Source organism: Misgurnus anguillicaudatus, chromosome 8, assembly GCF_027580225.2.
Source record: "Misgurnus anguillicaudatus chromosome 8, ASM2758022v2, whole genome shotgun sequence".
Classification (NCBI taxonomy): Eukaryota; Metazoa; Chordata; class Actinopteri; order Cypriniformes; family Cobitidae; genus Misgurnus; species Misgurnus anguillicaudatus.
Genome location: NC_073344.2, coordinates 18,448,053 through 18,468,683, shown reverse-complemented (window position 1 = coordinate 18,468,683; position 20,631 = coordinate 18,448,053). Strand labels below are relative to the sequence as shown.

The window sequence follows — 20,631 nt, the reverse complement described above, 5'->3', positions numbered from 1 at the left end:
AATCTCAGATGTTTTTCCTAAAATTGCTTAGGAGAAATATAAACAGAAATACATTCAAAGTATAATTACAATGTAAAATTACAGTGTCCAAAATGAACCATTTTTGGGTGAATGGTTCCACAAAGAATCTTTAACTAATTTTTAGGGCTGCAACGATTAATCGAGTTACTCGATTAACTCGATTACAAAAATTCCTCAAGGCAAAAATTCTGCCTCGAAGCCTCGTTAAATTCCTATGACGGGCACTACACGCGCCGAGATCTGATTCACACGGACCGTTGTTCAATGTTCAGGAAGTACATGATAGCGCGTGATACATTTTGAATTTAGTTGGCGCGATGGCGGAGAGTAAATATGTCCATAAACGGCAGAGAGAGAGAAAGTCTAAAGTTTGGGATCATTATTCTTATCATTACATTACATTCAGCATCTGAAATGAAAACGGATGGCTTGCAGGAATGAAACACATCCACTGGTGTGTCACCAATAAGCGTCTCTGAAACAAGGTAACGTAGCTTCCGCTGATTTTAATCTCATAATGTATTTGTAGCGATGTCGTTATGCGGTTTGACTAGATATGATGTTTAGCTTTGATGTTTTTAAGTACTAAACGTATTCACGGTCAATTGCAAGAGAGAAGCTTAAAAAAGAACCCCTTCACACACATGCATGCACCCTTGTCTCTCTCTCACGCGAGTCAGACCGATCGCGTAATGCATCACATATGCTTAAACTTTTATGTAGCCACGCAACAATAATTTCAGCTGCATGCATTCACTGTATAGAGCGGGACGTGATGTTATGATTTTTCGAACGGATTCTTAAACTAAAATGCACCGCAATGCAAGTGATGCAAACCCAATGCAGCGTTCTATTGAAAATGAATGTATGTATTTCTGCCGTAACAAAATGCAATGAAGCAACTGAACGTCTGACTGGGGTGTCACTCTTCCTCATGCGCAGCACGCGTGCATGTGTGTGTGTGTGTGTGTGTGTGTGTGTGTGTGTGTGTGTGTGTGTGTGTGTGTGTGCACGTGCGCGCACACACACAGGTTGTTACTATAGCAAATAGGCTCAACCCAGAAATGATATATTATTTGTTAGTAATGGTAAATGCTGCAGGTGTAGAAATGTACATTAACCAGATATTTACTTTGATGTAAGGGCTAGAATACAGCATGAAACCTGTTGTGCATATTAATAAATTAAAGTGCTTAATTGTTGGCACTGGCACTTATAAACACTAAATGGGTAAAAATGGAAATAAATAGGCTATTTTTTGCAGCCAAATGCCAATACCTCTGTTTTGTTTTAGAAATAAAAGCCAAATGCTTTAACATTTTACAGCCATGTCATTTTCGTTATGCATTATTTGTTTTGGTTGTTTAAAAACACACACAAAAATTTTATCCGATTACTCGATTAATCGATCGATTCAGTGCTAGATTAATCGATTACAAAAAGAATCGATAGCTGCAGCCCTACTAATTTTAGTTTAGATTGTTTAGATTATGAAAAGGAATGAAAGAAATGGTTCTTATAAGAACCTTTGACTGAATAGTTCTTTGAGGAATCAAAAACGGTTCTTGGCACCGCTGTGAATAACATATAAGCAGTTTTATATATAAGAGTCTATAGGTAAAATAATCTAGATTTGGATAAATATGATAATAAATGTTTGAGTTCTTATTGAAATCTTCAATTATTTTGACTTTGGATTGCAGACTTGCAAATCTGAGCTCTGTTTGTTACATTGTTTTGACATTGATCTCCTCTGAAACTAATGGAGGCATTTGTGTGATTAGTGGGTCTTTTTGTCATGAGAAACTTTGGAAACAACGCAAATGTTTCACTATGATATCTAAAAGAAATAATTGAGATATAAAAAAGATCTCATGTGTGATTTTTTAGGGGGTTTAGGGGATGTTTGTAGGGGATGTTTGTTTCTCCTGAAAAAAAAATATGATTAAACAAGCCAGAATACTGCAGTACTTGGAAATACACTTTACTCTTTTCTCTCTCTCTCTCTCTCTCTCTCTCTCTCTCTCTCTCTCTCTCTCTCTCTCTCTCTCTCTCTCTCTCTCTCTCTCTCTCTCTCTCTCTCTAGGAAATTGAGCATAATGAACAGATGGGTTTTGAAATGGTTAAACTATGTTTATAACATCTCTTTGATGGCTAGAAGCTAATTGGTCTCAGTTTAATATGAACTCTGGTTTAAAGGGCAGATGAATCTGGTATGTAAGTGATTATGAAATGAGAAAGTTGATCTATAAGAAGGCTTATCTTCAGAGAGATTATCAAAGATGCTTGCAGTAAGTGTATCACAGAGGAACAAGATGTCTCATTTTCTATTCAAGTTTTCCCAGGCTGTTAACACTGTCAAGAAATGAGTTTGTCTGATACAGGAATAGATTGTGAGTGTTTGATAAAGAGAAGGTGTGTGTTCATTTGGTCTAGGAAGAATTTAGGAATTTAAATTCACATTAAACTTTCTGACATTGTGATTTTTCTGTTTGGCGTTATTTTTGTAATCTCTTTGCAATCACATGGGCCTTCATAACGGGAGAAAAATATGAGAACTGAATCAAAACATTCTCAATTTAATCTCGTTGCTGTCAAGGAGAAACACATAGAAATTTCAATGGTATTTCATATCTCATAGGCCTAAAAATAGCCATCCATAATATTCCTGTACAAAAAATTTTGTCACTGGTGTGGTCTTCTCAGGGGGTTCCTTTTGTACCTTTATAGGTAACAACACTTTGCAATGTTGTACCTTTTTGAGTACAATATTATACCCTAAGGACCTGTCCTGTACCAGTTAAATGTTATGGGTAAAAAACATTTAACTGAACCGTTAAAGGTACACAATAGGTCCCAAATGTACAGTAACGTACCCACAAAGGTACAACGTTGTATTATGCTTGCACACCTGTAAAGATCCGAAACGGATCCTTGGGGGACCACCCCAGGACAGAAAAGGTACAGTTTAGTACTTTTTCTCTGGCATCGTAGGCACTCCTAAAATAAAGGCAGTGTTGGCTGAACTGTTTTCCATGTTATCATTTTTATCTGGCTTGTCACATTTATGGTGATAGGTGCGTCTCACTGTGCAATGTTATTGTCAGTGCGATCAATAGAAACGGCCATAAAACACAAAGCACAAGGCCTGCTGATGCATGGAAGCCATCTTTAGTGCAGACCTTTCCCTGATTGTCAACGATTGGATTGCTGCTAGAATGGATCTGACAAGGAAGCAAAGGCCAGGCTTGTGAAATAAATGGCATTCAGGTACTAGAAAGGTTTATCAAATGAGAGTACGAGAGTGAGGCAAGCAAGAGAGATAGAAAGAGGTAGATAAAGGCGAGAGAGAATACTAATCTAATTTTTTTAGCTAGAATCAGACATCCCTTGAATATATCTTGGAATAAGTCACGGCTGAAGGGTGTGTTATAGGCATGATGCAAAGCGCAGTGTACTGCAAACCCTTCAGCCATGACTTATTGGTGGTATAGGACTAGTACCTTAATGCTTTTATAAAATAAACATACATGCATACATACATACATACATACATACATACATACATAATTACATGCATACATACATACATACACACATGCATACATACGGTGACAAAAACAATTTGGTAAGATGAGAAATTCAAAAATCTTTTTAAAAAACTTGTTTTAAAAGCATGCATCAGGTTTATTTTAATGCACATAGGGTATTTCTGTTGATTTTTGCAATTTAAAAATGACATTTGCACAATTTTTATGAAAGTTAAGATTGAATGGACCTGAAAATGTCAAATGGTGTAACCGCCAATTGCGCCAAAGAATGAGAAATATTTAATATTTTATCCACCTTGATGGCATGTAAGCAAAATCATCAAAATTATTTAAATATCATTTCATTAGTTATTTCTAAATGTATATTTTAATGCATTTTTTGTAATATTTGTACTGATATATGCTGTAAATAGCTCTGTTTTCTCAATAATCTCTGACAAATTATGTAAAAATGTATGTAAAAAAAATCATATTACACTAAACTAGATGATTATATTTTATTCCAAATTTTTTATGAATATATTTATATTTTCATAAAAAAATACTAGTTACACCAATTGACACAGACATAGACATTTTTGCAATTATCCCCCAAATATTCTTTCAAAATGAAACAAAACCAGAAATTTTAGACTTGGTCCTCAAAAACAAGAATGTATGCAAGTAATCTGCAAATTTATTTTGAAATGTCAACCCTTTTACATTTAATTTAAGCATACGGACACAAAATTATTAACGTCATGTCATTGACCCACATACATACATACATACATACATACATACATACATACATACATACATACATACATATATATATATATATAAGTGGTGGGCAAAGATTAATTGCGATTAATTGCATACAAAATAAAAGTGATTTTTTTTGTGTGTGTACATAATTATTATGTATTTATAAATACATAAATATTATGCAAAAAAAATCACTTATTTTGTATGTGATTAATCGCGATTATATATTATATATATATATATATATATATGTATATATATATATATATATATATATATATATATATATATATATATATATATATATATATATATATATATATATATATATATATATATATATATATATATATATATATATATATATATATATATATATGGCTTAAAAAATGAAAAGCTTTAAAAAATACTAAATGGTACGTTTTCATAGATTAAAGACTTCTTTTTAAAAAAAAAAAACAGGTTTTTGTGATGGTTGGGGTTAGGGACTGGGTAGGGGAATAGAATATACAGTTTGTACAGTAAAATGCCTTGCGTCTATGGAATTGTCCCCGTAAACATGTATACCTGATTGAGTGTGTATAGACGGTTTCATCGGACGCACGTGATACACGGCTGGATCCGAACCTTACTTCCGGTTTCGTTTTTTTAATGGTCTAACTAGTTGCTAAACTGATCTCTTGAACAAATGCCTCGTCAAAAATAACAAATGTTTTGGTTTCATAGGTAATCTATGTAAGGGATAATGTAGAGGCAGCCGGTAGTTATTGGGAAATAAGCCCCGACAGTGTGATCAGGACCCGACGCGAAGCGGAGGGTCTTGTATCACACTGAAGGGGCTTATTTCCCAATAACTACCGGCTGCCTCTACATTATCCCGCTTATTACACGGCTACTTGCCACATAAGAAAAAAACCGGACATGAATATGAATTTTAAACATTTTATTGGCATATTTGTTTTAAATTAACATTTTTATCCTTCCGCGAAACTTTGCACAGATGCATAAAATGATCGTAATACCTTATTAAGATCCGCTGCTTCATACTTGTCTGTCTCCATTTTTTCTCTTTTAGCCAGTCTTTGAGAAGTTTTAATCCCCATTCTGTATTTTTCTGTGTGTTGGCTTCGTAGCTGTCATGCTCTTTTGTCAAGTTCAGTCTCAGTAAGCTGTCTGTGTCTTGTTGTGGTTGTCGAGTGTTTGTCACAAGATGGCGCCAAACAGACAGTAATCTTTATTGATCTTTATTGGCGCGGAGCGATTTCACTCGTGCAAGTAGTCCGGCTATGCGTTATTAATTTGGAGCGGTTATTATTTGAAAAGAACGAACCTGCAAATGTCTCAACTGACCAATCAGAATCAAGCATTCCAGAGAGCCGTGTAATAAGTGGTGTTGTTTTGCTTGTTATATAAATAAACTACGTTTAAAGTACGTTGTTGTTATTTATTATTAGCGGAGTTCATCAGTAGTTACTGCGGACCGCGACAGCCGCTTGTTTATGTTTTTACAACTGAAACCGTCTATGAGAGAGAGAGAGAGAGAGAGAGAGAGAGAGAGAGAGAGAGAGAGACCATAGGCATTTGATTTGATCAGAGACTAAATGAAATGATCGGGAAACTCAATATAGGGCATATGATATTGTATGAAATTTGATTTGAGGGGAAATATGATGAATCAGCATGCACCTCATTCGAAAGGACTTTCTAAGCAATAGGGAGAGAAATTAATGAATTTTGTCGAATCTGCAAATTTCAACTAAGGCCACATTTTTAACTAAATTTAGCTTTTTGAATCACCCAATAAAAATGCATTTTCATATTTCGCACTAAACGTTACAGCTTAAATTCAATAACTAAGATCTCTATCCAGAACTACTACTCACTTGCCTAGGTCATGTAAACACAAATGACACCCTGAAAATGATCCTTATGCTGGTAACGGTCAAGCTTGTTTAACTGCTAATGTAGGTTTCATGTGGCAAATGAGACCAGGCGTATTTCTCATATACCTCATCTCTTAATGACTGTTTCCCAACGTAATCTCTTTTGTGCACGATGCCTTTAAACTTTAAACAGTCGGGTCAAGACTCATATTACATGATTTATTTTGACAGCTCTTTTAGGTGTGTATGCCGTATGTTAATAGTAAGACCCAGTCTGTTTTTTTTTGTGCACAATCTGCCCTTTACTTTGCAACTTTTGATTGTTTGTTTGTGTAAATGCTTTCGCCAGTGTCTCTTTTTCCACAATACACACTTGCACACACACACACACATACATTCTTTTTTCTCTGCCATCCCTGCAATGCTAAAAAGTGTGTCGTCATTGTCACCATAGCAACTGTGTCTTGTGCGACGCTTGAACGCACAGCTGTCTCTGCCAGGATAAGCAGCGGCGTGTGTGTTTGCTTAGTGAACCCGTTTTTTGGTTTATGTTTGATCCTTTGTGTCTACGCCTCTAATGACGTCTAATGTTTCATATACTAACAGGTGTGTGCGCATATATCCCTGGGTGTGTCACTGAGTTTGTGTATTTGTGGTAAATCTGTGCCTGATTTCTCATTGTTAGATGAATGACACAGAGATGACATGCTTACAGGATTTTAGTATTGTAGTGTTACCTTGGATGTGTGTTGCATTAATTTGCACACAAACTCACACGATTTTACAAACGTGTACAATTTTTGGAGTCTGCTGGATCACTTGCGTGAGTTTGTGTGCAGTATGAGAAATCGCTCCTGTAACATCCCAAAGCTGCCCGACTGTGCTATTAATAACTGTGTTAGGGGCTGGGCAGGTTTATATATAGACTCTGCGACTGGATTTTCCTTCTCGTTGCTGACAAATGAATAATAAAGGAAAAATATAAGGCCCTGCCAAGAACCAGTCACTCAGGTTGGTCAGCTCTGCGTGTGTGTGTTTGTTTGCATATACTGTATGCGTGTTAGGACCCAGGTGCAATTCTCTGTTGTCTTTGTATCTCAAGGGCTATCCAGACAAAAGCTGAAGGTCCTTTGTAGATCGGGCCAAAACTGTTCGGAGAGGTGAAAAGGATATATGGACGCAGGAGAGTCTTTTAGCTGTATTTAAGACTGGACGATTCATCAAGATTTCTGAAATGACTTGTTTGTATTCGTAGTTATTTGTCACAGCATCGTTCGGTGGAAAATGTGGAAGACATGGTCTCCTCTGGTAACCATGGCGATAGTGTCACTTTCAAAGGGACATGAAGGGAGGTTCGGCAACACTATCAGAATCCCATCTCTCCCTTAACCATCCAAACACAACAGTGGCTCGCCGGGGTCGGTTTAATTTTTTGCATTAATTGCGTTTACCTGGCCCATTAAATGTTGTAAAGTGACATAATAACTACAATTTATTTATTTATATATTACGTTAGTTATTTGGAAGTAAAACTCAGTAATTGTATGCAAGCTGATAGTGAGTGTGAGGTTAACAGGATGTTTACAGATAGTGGCTTGCTGGCCTATGTGTAATAATCTCTACAATTAAGTCCTGTTGTATTTCTATCATCTATAGTGTAAAAATCTAATCATAAAGCAAACAGAATTTGAAAAAAACTGCAATTTTCTTAAGATTTTCTTTCTAACTGTGGATTCACACCAGCTGAGTTTGAGGCGTCAAATTCGTGTATGCCGCACGTAGTTTGCCGATTGAACATTTTGAGTTTACTCGCTATATTCGTGCGTGAAAGCTGCACGTGTAAGCTGCACGTGAAATTCTAGTCATCGAGACATTCACGTGGAAATTCGCGTCATGGGAGGGACTTCAGCGACTCCGCTCGCTTCATGTAATCACGTCACTACTAGAGCAAGCTCATGATTGGTTAACGTGGCACGTTTTTTACGGCAAAGTTCAAATTTTTCATCTTGCGCGTTTCCCGCGGCAATGCTCAATTCACGCCATTTGCGCAAACTAGACGCGCAAATGAGGCGGAATCGCGTTCACCACGCCGTGCTAAACTCCTTATTCACGCCGCAATTTTACATCAAATGCAAAGTGTTCAATCGCATCGCGTTGCTCACTCTAGATTACTCGCGGGATATAACTTCGTGTCATACGAATTTTTCGCACGAGTTGAATATTTTTGCGGGTTTGAGGCGAATAGCGCGTGTTTTAACGGCAAACGTGACGCCCATATCGCGTCATTCGCATCGGCCCACGCGACAACGCGTCTGATCGCGTCTTTGCGTAGACTTTGTATGTAATCTACTCGCACAAATCGTTGAACTCGCATCTGGTGTAAACCCACAGTAAGGTCTTTATCTTAAAGGAATATTCCATTTTCTTAAAAGAAAAATCCAGAGAATTTACTCACCACCTTGTCATCCAAAATGTTGATGTCTTTCTTTGTTCAGTCGAGAAGAAATTATGTTTTTTGAGGAAAACATTGCAGGATTTTTCTCATTTTAATGGACTTTAATAGAGCCCAACATTTAATACTTAACTCAACACTTAACAGTTTTTTTCAACGGAGTTTCAAAGGACTATAAACAATCCCAAACGAGGCATAAGGGTCTTATCTAGCAAAACGATTGTCATTTTTGACAAGAGAGGTAAAGGATGTGCTCTTTTGAACCACAACTTTTCGTCTAAGTCCGGTCCAGCGCAACCTAACGTAAATGCGTAGTGACGTAGGGAGGTCACGTGTTACATATATAAAACGCAAATTTGCGGACCATTGTAAACAATAAAATGACACAAAGACATTAATTAGTATCAGTTGACATACAACAACGTCGGAACGGTCCTCCTTCACCACACTTGTAAACACTGGGGCGGAGTTTCGCGTTCGTCCTCTGTGACCTCTTGACGTCATGGCGTATTGCGCGGGGTCACGCTGGCGCATCACGGCCGGCTCTGGACGAGAAGTTGTGGTTTAAAAGTGGATATTTTTTATTTTTCTTGTCAAAAATGACAATCGTTTCGCTAGATAAGACCCTTATGCCTTGTTTGGAATTGTTTATAGTCATTTGAAACTCCGTTGAAAAAAACTGTTACGTGTTGAGTTAAGTATTAAATGTTGGGCTCTATTAAAGTCCATTAAAATGAGAAAAATTCTGCAATGTTTTCCTCAAAAAACATAATTTCTTCTCGACTGAACAAAGAAAGACATCAACATTTTGGATGACATGGTGGTGAGTAAATTATCTGGATTTTTCTTTTAAGAAAATGGAATATTCCTTTAAAGGGATAGCTCACTCTCATGTTGTTACAAACCTGTATACATTATTTGAGTGAAGGAAAATATTTTGAGGAATGTTTGTAAACAAACCGTTCATAAGCCCCATTCACTTCCAATGTAGGAAAAAAATAATACTAGTGAATGGGGTGCATAAACGGTTTGTTTACAGACAATCCTCAAAATATCTTCCTTTGCGTTCATCCGAACAAAGAAATTTATACGGGTTTGTAGCAACATGAGAAAATGATGACAGAATTTTCATTTTTTTGGTGTAGGAGCAAATGTAAAGATAGTCACTAGTGAGCCATCACTAATAACCATCTGTAAGGTTTGTGCTTTATTTGGGATATCTCAAATGATTCAAATAAACTACAGTATTAACGTCAACGGTACATGTTGTGAAAGCTGCAGCCTTGACATATTGATAAAATCCATCCCGTTTTTTTTTTTTTTTTTGCCCCATCACATCTTCCACTAACAGTGAGTACTGCATACATTACTGTATACTACAAGCTGTATGTAAGCTACAAGCTACACAGCATGGAAATCTACCAAAGCTTTACTAGAAGACATTTTCATCATTTTTTCAATTAACTTTTTGACCTCTTATGTTTGTAAGTAGCCAACTGAAAATGATGTTTGAGCTGATTATAAGAGACTTTTACAACAAACCTTTTCAAGTGATTGTCTCCGATCGAGCTTGAATGGTTGCCATGACAATACTGCAGCAATGGATGAATGTCAGAAGTTAAGGTCAAAGGAAGTGTATGATAAAAATGGCGTATACCTGTATGTACTTATGATGCACACGATTATCCTGTTTCTCTATTACACAGACAGAAATACTCAATAAGACCTCTAAAACCCTCAGTTATTATGAATGCTTTAACCCAGACCAAGGTTACGCTTTCATAGCTCAGACTTATATAATTATATTTCAGTATTTGTCATAGATTTATCTAGAATGGAGAAATGCAAGCAAAGGTGACAATAGTTGACATACAATATTAAAATTGCTTCAAAGGTTTTTTACAGCAATGCCATAGAAGAAGCTTTTTTGGTTCCTCAAAGAACCATTCAGTCAAAAGTTCTTTTTTCAACCTTTTTTACTTAAAAGAGCCTTTTGTAAACTGAAAGGTTCTTCGGATGTAAAAGGTTTTTTGTGGAACCTTACAGACAAAAAATGTTTTTTCTTATCTATGGCATAGTTGGAAGGACCTTTACTTTTAAGAGTGCATAGTATGAGTAAAGAAGACATACATGATGTTATCTGATCTCAGGGAAAAACTGTAAAGCAGAGTAGTGCCATATATCGAGTTTTGATAATATATCTGTATTTTTCTCCAATGGGATCAGCAGCAGTGCTGATAACGATCCTTGAGAGTAATCACCAACACGGGACACCTCTCTTCCAATCACAAGAGGGTCATATAATACGGTTACATGTTTGCTTTTTATATAGTGGGTTATTTAGCAGTTTTCCCTATTTAATTTTACTGCAATCTTGAAGAAAGAATTGCCCTGATATTTCATCTCCCTTGTTTATTTTTCCTATACGTCAGAAAAATCTTTTCGGGTACATTACTGTACCTTGAGGACCTATTGTGAGCTTTAAAGGGACACTCCACTTTTTTTGAAAAAAAAAACTAATTTTCCAGCTCCCCTAGAGTTAAACAATAAGTTTTTACTGTTTTGGAATCCATTCGGTACCACTTTTGGCATAGCTTAGCATAATCCATTGAATATGATTAGACCATTAGCATCACACTCAAAAATGACCAAAGAGTTTTGAAATTTTTCCTATTTAAAACTTGACTCTTCTGTAATTACATCAAGTTTTAAATATCAAAAAATAAAAATATCAAAACTCTTTGGTCATTTTTGAGCATGATGCTAATGGTCTAATCAGATTCAATGGATTATGCTAAGCTATGCTAAAAGTGTTAACGCCAGACCCGGAGATTGGTTGAATGGATTCCAAAACGGTAAAAATCAATTATTTAACTCTAGTGGAGCTGGAAAAGTAGCAAATATTTTCAAAAAAGTGAAGTGTTCCTTTAAAGGTGCAGTGTGTAATTTAGCTGCATCTAGTGGTGAGCTGGTGAATTGCAACCAACGGCTCAGTCCACTGCTCACCTCTTGCTTTTGAAACACATAGAGAAACTACTGTAGCCACCACCAGACAAACATGTCATTGTCGGAGACAACTTAGTAAAAAAAGTTTGTCTGTTGAGGGCTTCTGTAGAAACATGGGTGCCCAAAAAGGCGACTTCCATGTAAGGGGACCCTCTGTGTATGTAGATAAAAACATCTTATTATAAGATAACAAACACATAACGTTCATTATGAAAGGTTTTTATACACCCCTGATAATATAGTTTTGTATATTATTTTCCATTTCTGTCAAAAGATCCTTCTAAAAATGACACACTGCATCTTTAAAGGTACAGTTTAATGTTTTGTACCCTTAACATTTAAAGGAAAACACCACCGTTTTTCAATATTTTACTATGTTCTTACCTCAACTTAGATGAATTAATACATACCTGTCTTTTTTCAATACATGCACTTTTAATCTTAGTACAGCACTTCTTAAATGTGTTAGCATTTAGCCTAGCCCCATTCATTCCTATGATTTCAAACAAAAGTTTTATTTTGTGCCACCATACATGTAACTACTCATGTAACAGTCTTTAAATAGAAAAAAACATGAAAGTGTTTAGTGGCTTTTAAATTCATCCCTTTTTGGATCCATAGGAATGAATGGGGCTAGGCTAAATGCTAACACATTTACGAGGCACTGTACAAAGATTAAAAGTGCACAAATTGAAAAAAAGGTATGTATTTATTTGTCTAAGTTGAAGTAAGAACATAGTAAAATATTGAAAAAGTGTGATGTTTTCCTTTAACTGGTCCTTAAAGGAGCATTTCACCCATAAAAACATTAATCATTATTGAAAGTGTGTTATATTTGTAGTTGATATGTAAGATACATTTAGAATTTGGTGCCTATTTGACCAAGAAAAGGGGTGTTTGTAGTCTCACTCCTTCAACAAAGATTTAGCACTTCCTTCTTTCAATGATGCAATATGATGATTTTTACATCATTGAAAGAAGGAAGTGCAACACTGAAATCTGTATTTCTCCTGTCTCAGCCGTAACTGAGGAAATAATGCACGACCATTCAAAAACATGACTAGGTCTCTAACTATACAAAACTTTATGCAAATGGGTGAAGTGTCCCTTTAAAGGCGGAGTCCACGATGTTTGGAAAAGGAGACGGGCCGACTACCAAAACACACTTATAGCCAATCAGCAGTAAGGAGCGTGTCTACTAACCGACATACTTGCCGGGTTGCGTATGTGTGGGGCGAGTCTATCAACAGAAGGTCCAGATTCTATTGGGGTAGGGGCGTGTTTGTTTAGGTGATTTCAAATATCAACATTGGCTTTCAAACATCGTGGACTCCGCCTTTAAAGATACACAATAGGTCCTTAGGGCATAATTTTGTACTCCGAAAGGTATAAAAAGAAACATCTGTGGGTACCACCCCAGTGACAATAACATTTCGACAGTGTATATGTACCACTTTGAAATTTGAAAAAATTGTGACACGGTTTGTGAGTACATTTCTGTCTGGTACTGGAAGCAGATGACTTGAGCAAAACTTTCTATTTGCTCTTTTAATAAGAGAAACAACTCGGCTATTAAAAAAATCTCATTTGTGATTTTTCTTTCGGGATGCCAGGTTTGAATAGCCTTTTAGAGGATGCCATGCTGTGCCCAGCAGATTTTGGTGTGTGTGTGTTTGTGTTTATGCATATTAGTATATCTGGTGCATGCGTCCCAGTAGAGCATAATTTGTATGAGCACCCTACTGGATGTGATAATGAGCCACTCACCTGTGATGACGCAGAAATCCTGGGATTTCTCCCGGAGCATCCTTTGCCGTCTCCACGCAGGGAGCTGACCCTGTTACGCTTTGCTCAGCATGAGCCTTATTTACAGATTATCACTTGGTCAATGGCTCAATTGATTGCGCATGGGGAATTGGCGCTAAGCCCTCTTAAAATGCAATTCCCAGTTTAACGTCTGAACATTGTCAATCTCTTGGACTGTCTTTTGTAGCTGCCCTTTTCAGTTTTGCACATTAAGAATGCATTTTAATGCACGCGCACACACTTACACAAATGTTCGGCCTATAAAGGAGTCTTTCTTACCTCCAGGGTTCAGAATCACTTTGTCTGCTCTGCTCAGTGCTGTAGTAAAGCACATAGAAAGGATGTTATTGCTTGAAAGGTGCTTTTTTTCTGGCTCGAGAGACTTAATGGCGTGCTCAGTTGGTTCTTCAAAGCATCAAGTCTGTCTCGGATGTTTCTCGTAAAAAGCCTTGAGAACAGACACAAATGAGACAGTTGTAAGGGTGTAAAGCTATAAATTTTAACGTATACCTCTTTCTAATCTCTGCAGGGCAATGGACAATCTTTCTAGGTGAGACAATTGGGTAAAATACGAGAAGCATTTGCTCTCTAGATAAAGCTTTTGTTGTTTGGTTTTCTAAAGGGATTTCTTATAATGGTTTGCTACACTAATTGCTTATTGGCGATTATAGAGGAGTCTTCATGACCAAAAGATCATTTAAACCAACATAAAATGTAAATCAATACATGTCAATAACATTACAAAAAGCCAGCCAAGTCTTTTTAATGAGACTGTAAAGAACAACTAGGAGGGGGATGAAAGCCCTAATGTGAATTAGAGATTGTGGCTACTGATACCCATGTGAAATAATAAGCTTTGGCAAGCTTATAAATAAAGGCCTAATCTTTGCTGTTTATTGGTTACGGGCGATATATAATCTGCTTAACACCTCTAACTTTTCCCTCGTGACTCACATGACTGGAGGGTATCATCTCCTCTTAGACACCTTAATACACACAGGGATACACCTGTGAACGCGCTGATTCACAAATGATTTTCAATGCTATCCATAGAAAAGACATTTATTTGATAATATTAACAAATAGAGATTAGCAGGATGAAACAGAAGGGACGAAAATGCCACGAGGCTGTTGGTGACCAACAAAATTATCCGTTATTTGGTGGCATTTGCTTTATAAACCAATATTCTTGTTAACTGGTTATGTCTTGATCTACATTGGCATGCACATATAAGTAATATATTGCTCATTTACTAATTTACAATGCTTTTGACCTATGAGTAAGCCATTATGTCACAATATCTTGCCATTCAACATGTTGTTCAGTTATTCACCTACTCGCGTAGAAGACAATTTGCAGTTTGGTTTCTTTGGTTTAGGGTAAAATTAGTGCTATCTTGTCATTGCTCTTTTTTAATTTTCTCTATAAGTGCTAGTCAGGCTTAATCAAAGCAAAAATTCCTCTGTGGAAGATTTATATCCAATAGGCTTTATGCCCAGCTGCACTACTTCCTGAACTTCAGCCAGCTCCTTGATTCCTGTCTGCCATTATTGGACGGACTGATTGATCCAGGTGTGTCTGATTATTGTTGTTGTGACTACTGAGGTCAGGCACTCCTGGATTAATCAGTTTGACCAATAATGGCAGACAGGAAACAAGGAGCTGGCTGAAGTTCAGGAAGTAGAGCAGATGTGCATAAAGCCTATTCCAACATGCATACTGTCTAGATCTAAGTACTAGTGCCCTGTTGCGTAAAAGCCCTTAGATATAGTTTAGAGATAAGATTAATGGTATCTTTAATGAGACATGGGTTGCAAGAAAAAACCTAAGCGTTCACTAAGGGGGCGTGCACACCAAAGCATTTAAGAGCATCTGAAAATGCCAGGCAGACGCCGACTGTAGGCGCTTGTCAGCTTTTTTCAGCTGAGCGCTTTAATTGCTATGATACTTCTGCTTTATCAGTCATTGAACACCAGTTGGTGGTTGTGATATTTGTCCCGCCCCAGGACAGGCGAGTGAGAAGTGACATTGATGAGCTGGCTTTTGTAAAAAAACGAAACGCCTCCATAGAAAACAATTAAAAACCTTTCGCCAGCCACGGGCGTAAAGGCTTTGGTTTGCACGTTACATTAAGGAACCATTATGCTGTTAATAAATATTTTCCCTTAAAGGTGTAGTGTGTAATTTTTAAAAGTATCTCTTGACCGAAATGCTAAATAATATACAAAACTATATTATCAGGGGTGTATAATGACCTTTTTATAATGAACCGTTATGGTTTTATTACCTTAGAATGAGAGGTTTTTATCTACATACACCGAGGGTCCCCTTACGTGGAAGTTGCCATGTTTCTACAGAAGCCCTTAACGGACAAACGTTTTTACTAAGTTGTCTCCGTTGATGACATGTTTTTCCAGTGGCGGCTACCATAGCTTCTCTATGCGTTTCAAAAGCAAGGGGGTGAGCAGTGGACTGAGCCATTGTTTGCAATTCGCAACCTCACCACTAGATGCTGCTAAAATTTACACACTTCACCTTTAAATGCTAAAGTTTTCCCTTAAGTTCTGCTATGCGTTGCTACAAAGTCTTTAGTACCCATTTTACCTTTAAAATGTTAAGGACCATAGCAGGTCCCTTAAAGGAATAGTCTACTCATTTTCAATATTAAACTATGTTATTACCTTAACTAAGAATTGTTGATACATCCCTCTATCATCTGTGTGTGTGCACATAAGCACTGGAGCGCGCTGCGACACTTCGATAGCATTTAGCTTAGCCCCATTCATTCAATGGTACCAATCAGAGATAAAGTTAGAAGTGACCAAACACATCAACGTTTTTCCTATTTAAGACGAGTAGTTATACAAGCAAGTTTGGTGGTACAAAATAAAACGTAGCGCTTTTCTAAGCAGATTTAAAAGAGGAACTATATTTTATGGCGTAATAGCACTTTTGGGAGTACTTCGACTCGCCTGAAAAGTCCGCTCCCCTTCTCCCTCTCATAATCGGAGAGGGAGGGTGTTAGTGCGCTGAGTCGAAGTACTCCCAAAAGTGCTATTACGCCGTAAATTATAGTTCCACTTTTAAATCCGCTTAGAAAAGCGATACGTATTATTTTGTACCACCAAACTTGCTCGTATAACTACTCGTCTTAAATAGGAAAAACGTTGATATGTTTGGTCGCTTCTAACTTTATCTCTGATTGGTACCATTGAATAAATGGGGCTAAGCTAAATGCTATCGAAGCGTCGCAGCGCGCTCCAGCGCTTACGTGCACGCACACAGATGATAGAGGGATGTATCAACAATTCTTAGTTAAGGTAATAACATATTTTAATATTGAAAATGAGTAGACTATTCCTTTAATGTCACATGCAATGGCTGATTTTATGGTTATTTAAGAAAAGGAAGTACCAATGCGCATTTCTAATGAACGCAATAATCCCTTGGAAAAAGTGATAGGCACTAGTTAGGAGAATATCAGTTTGATCGTCAGTCAATCCAAAGTGCTTTAAAAATTTGGATTACTTTAAGGCTTTATACATGCTGTACTTTACAATTTGTTATTTGTGATGTTTCATTGTACACAAATCCACCATCTGTTGTGCGTTGATTTTTTTACAGTGTAAGATTTTGTAACTATTGCAACCACTTCTCCAATACCGTGTTTTGACAGAGACTACCGTAAAATACTTGGTATAAATACTTGGGTAAGGATGACAGTTAAGACGTTTGTTGCAACACTCTTAAAGAAATCCCTTTTTCCTGTCTCAGGGAAACCCTCACTTATGTATGTTCATGCAACAGGGCTCAGAGCTGCGTTTTCCATCTAGTAGAAGAAACAATCAAACTTTCACAATACCAAAATTTAATGAGGTCCTGCCTCAGCATTCCTTAATTTGCAGGTTTTATTTTTAATAATGGACTTTGTTTGATTTTTGTCTTTCAGATCTTGGCCATCATCTCTATCCTATTCATTGTGCTCTCCACTATTGCTTTGTCCCTGAACACCCTCCCGGAGCTGCAAGACACAGATGAATTTGGTCAGACTACTGATAATCCACAGCTAGCCCACGTGGAGGCAGTGTGCATCGCTTGGTTTACTATGGAATATCTTCTTCGTTTCCTTTCATCACCAAACAAGTGGAAATTCTTTAAAGGTCCCCTTAACGTCATCGACCTTCTGGCAATTTTACCGTATTACGTCACCATTTTCCTGACAGAGTCCAACAAGAGTGTGCTGCAGTTCCAGAATGTACGACGAGTGGTGCAAATCTTTCGAATCATGCGAATTCTGCGAATCCTCAAATTGGCACGTCACTCCACTGGGTTGCAGTCTCTGGGTTTCACACTGCGACGGAGTTACAATGAGCTAGGCCTGCTTATCCTCTTCTTGGCAATGGGGATCATGATATTTTCCAGTCTAGTTTTCTTTGCTGAAAAGGATGAGGATGACACCAAGTTCAAGAGCATCCCTGCCTCTTTCTGGTGGGCCACTATTACCATGACCACTGTGGGATATGGTGATATATACCCCAAGACGCTACTGGGTAAAATAGTTGGTGGTCTTTGTTGCATAGCAGGAGTATTAGTGATCGCCCTACCCATTCCCATTATCGTTAACAACTTCTCCGAATTCTACAAAGAACAGAAAAGACAGGAAAAAGCCATCAAGAGACGCGAGGCTCTAGAACGAGCCAAGCGTAATGGCAGTATAGTGTCTATGAATGTTAGAGAAGCATTTTCTCGAGGGGCAGATCTTCTAGATGTGGTGGTGATGGACAAGGGCGAGAGGTCCAATGACAACCACCTCTCACCCAGTCGGTGGAAATGGTCATCCAAACGGGCAACATCTGAGACCAGCTCTAATCGTTCCTTTAACCCAGAGCAAGGTTCCCCAAACAAGCCAAGGTCTTCTAGTCCACAGAGGCTTAATGCACAGAAACTAGAAGAAATGTACAACCAGATGGCTAAGACTCAGTCACAGCCCAACCTAAACACCAAAGACAAAAATACATCCCGAGCAGGACACAGAAGGGATGAAATTGAGCTTGGAGCCTTGCCGGGTCAAGGAGGAGACCCGTTGAATGGGGGTCGCGAAGGAGTGGTGGACATGAAAAGTCTTTCCAGCATTGAGAGCTATATAAGCTGTGCAACAGACTTTCAAGAGAACCCACGATTTCCCTACAATCCAGCAGGTGGCTTGTCTTTCCTAGAGAGCTCTCGTTTCTCCCACAGCCCTGGTTCTGGCCTCTCTGGTCGAGTCAGTGCTAACCCAAGTCTGCAAACCACCATGGAACACGAGACCATGCTCGCACCACCATGTTCTGGTGCTAAACCTCTTAACATAGACGGTTTACGCCAACAAAATACACTTGGAAGTTCTCAGAAAATCCATTCAGTCAAGGTTAATCATCGCAGTTGTGGGGAGACCAGCCTATCAGGTGGTCCTCAGTCCGACAGCTCAATTCTTTCAGACCACTCCATCTTAAGTCCAGAGGTGTCAGTCTACACAACTGCCAGCAGCAGGACTCCAACTAAAACACCTGAGAAGAAGGCACGCACCCCTGCAGTCTTTACTTTCCACGACGCCTCCATCAGCAAGTACATCGACGCCGACACAGACGATGAGGAGCATTTGCGTGAAAGCGCCCCTTCGGAGCGCCTGCTGAGCTCCAAGCCTCGGCTCAGCGCTTACCAGGGGGGCACCAACCACCTGGAAGCCGCCCAGAGGCTGCTAGGTCAGAACTGCCTTTTTCCATTAGGAAGTAGCCCAGGCGTTAGCCACGAGAATCATGTGGCTTCAGAAAACTCACAAAGACCCAAAGGGGACAGGGGACATTCCAACACTTTTGATAAGGGCCACTGAGGCCCCCGAGTCATGAGTCCAAGAAGGTAAAGTAGGCCAAGTTCAGTCAAGGACACCGGAGGAAACAGAGACTAATGTGCATTGGAGAATCATTTTACAGGCATCTGACCAAAGGGCCTACCCTGGTGACTTTATGCGGGAGAGATCACTGGAAAACAGAGGTCATGTTACATCATTAAGAAACAGGATCTTGAGGATGTACCACTGCCTACACCTCTTGCCCTTTTTCTCCTCTGTAAACAACCCTGCATTGGTGGGTCCCAGGGCCAGGATCAAGCCAGAACAGATCTGGCACGTAGTTGTTAGTGACAAGAATAGAATTTATTGTAAAGCTTGAAGGCCGAAAACTTACCAGACATTAAAGCGCACATGTGTATGGAAAATCAAGGGGATGGTCTGTCACTGCCTACGTTAGCTAGCCACTGTCCAGAGCCCACCTTAAAGTTTATCATTAGATACAATACACCCTGTTTACTGGTGCACCTAATAAACTGGCCTTGGGTAACTGCATTGATGAGTGATAGTGTGCTATAAGACTATATGATATAGGGAGGGCTGTTGGTATAACGTATATAAGTTACATTCCTGCAAACATACCCACTCTCCAAATTCACATAGTGTGTGATTCTAACTTGATTTATTTTTATATAGACATGAAGATTATCTCTAGAAATATTCTTGTTTCAAATTCACCAGTAAGAATGACCTTATTAGAAGAGACCAAAATCTTTAAATTTACCATTCTTTCATGTTCTGTTATGGCAAAATGTATTCACAAAACAACGTTGTGTGTTTAAAAGTAACAGAAGGTACGCATCACGCTGTATCTGTGTATCATTCTTGCAATGGCCATGTTTATCACATATCAAAAAAACTGCACATGCAGATCGGCAGCCCAAACCGAAGCAAGAACCACGGTGAACGGAAACGTACCTCTCCCTGCAAACCTTAAGATAGAGGAAACTACCGAAAACTTCAGGTCAATTCAACACTTCAGTAAGATTGACAATTTCATAGCAGATGATGCCGAATATTTCTGAATAAATAAGCATAGATATATATTTCTAAAGTATTTTCTAGAAGATCCTGTGAAGTGTGGTAGATGGTCTCTTACTTTTACATAGCCGGTGAAAATGTTTATTTTCAAACGTTGATTTAGTATAAAGATTTATGGGACCTTTTGTGTCCCAAATTGTAATTCAGGCTCAAAGTACTAAGTGACCAAGATGATCACTTTGAAAGTATAAAAACATTCATCACTTTTAATACAAGAGCTCTGTGGGCTTGTTTACCTG

General features: G+C 38.2%; 1 protein-coding gene across 1 annotated transcript in view; it reads left to right on the top strand.

Annotated features, from left to right (window-relative positions):
- Positions 1-19,846, top strand: part of kcnb1 (potassium voltage-gated channel, Shab-related subfamily, member 1) — a 36,651-nt gene extending 16,805 nt beyond the window's left edge. The window contains exon 5 of the mRNA XM_055213922.2: positions 17,417-19,846. Within this exon, the coding sequence (XP_055069897.1) occupies positions 17,417-19,336 (1,920 nt within the window). The 3' untranslated portion in view covers positions 19,337-19,846. The remainder of the gene's footprint in view (positions 1-17,416) is intronic.
- The last annotated feature ends 785 nt before the right edge of the window (positions 19,847-20,631 follow it).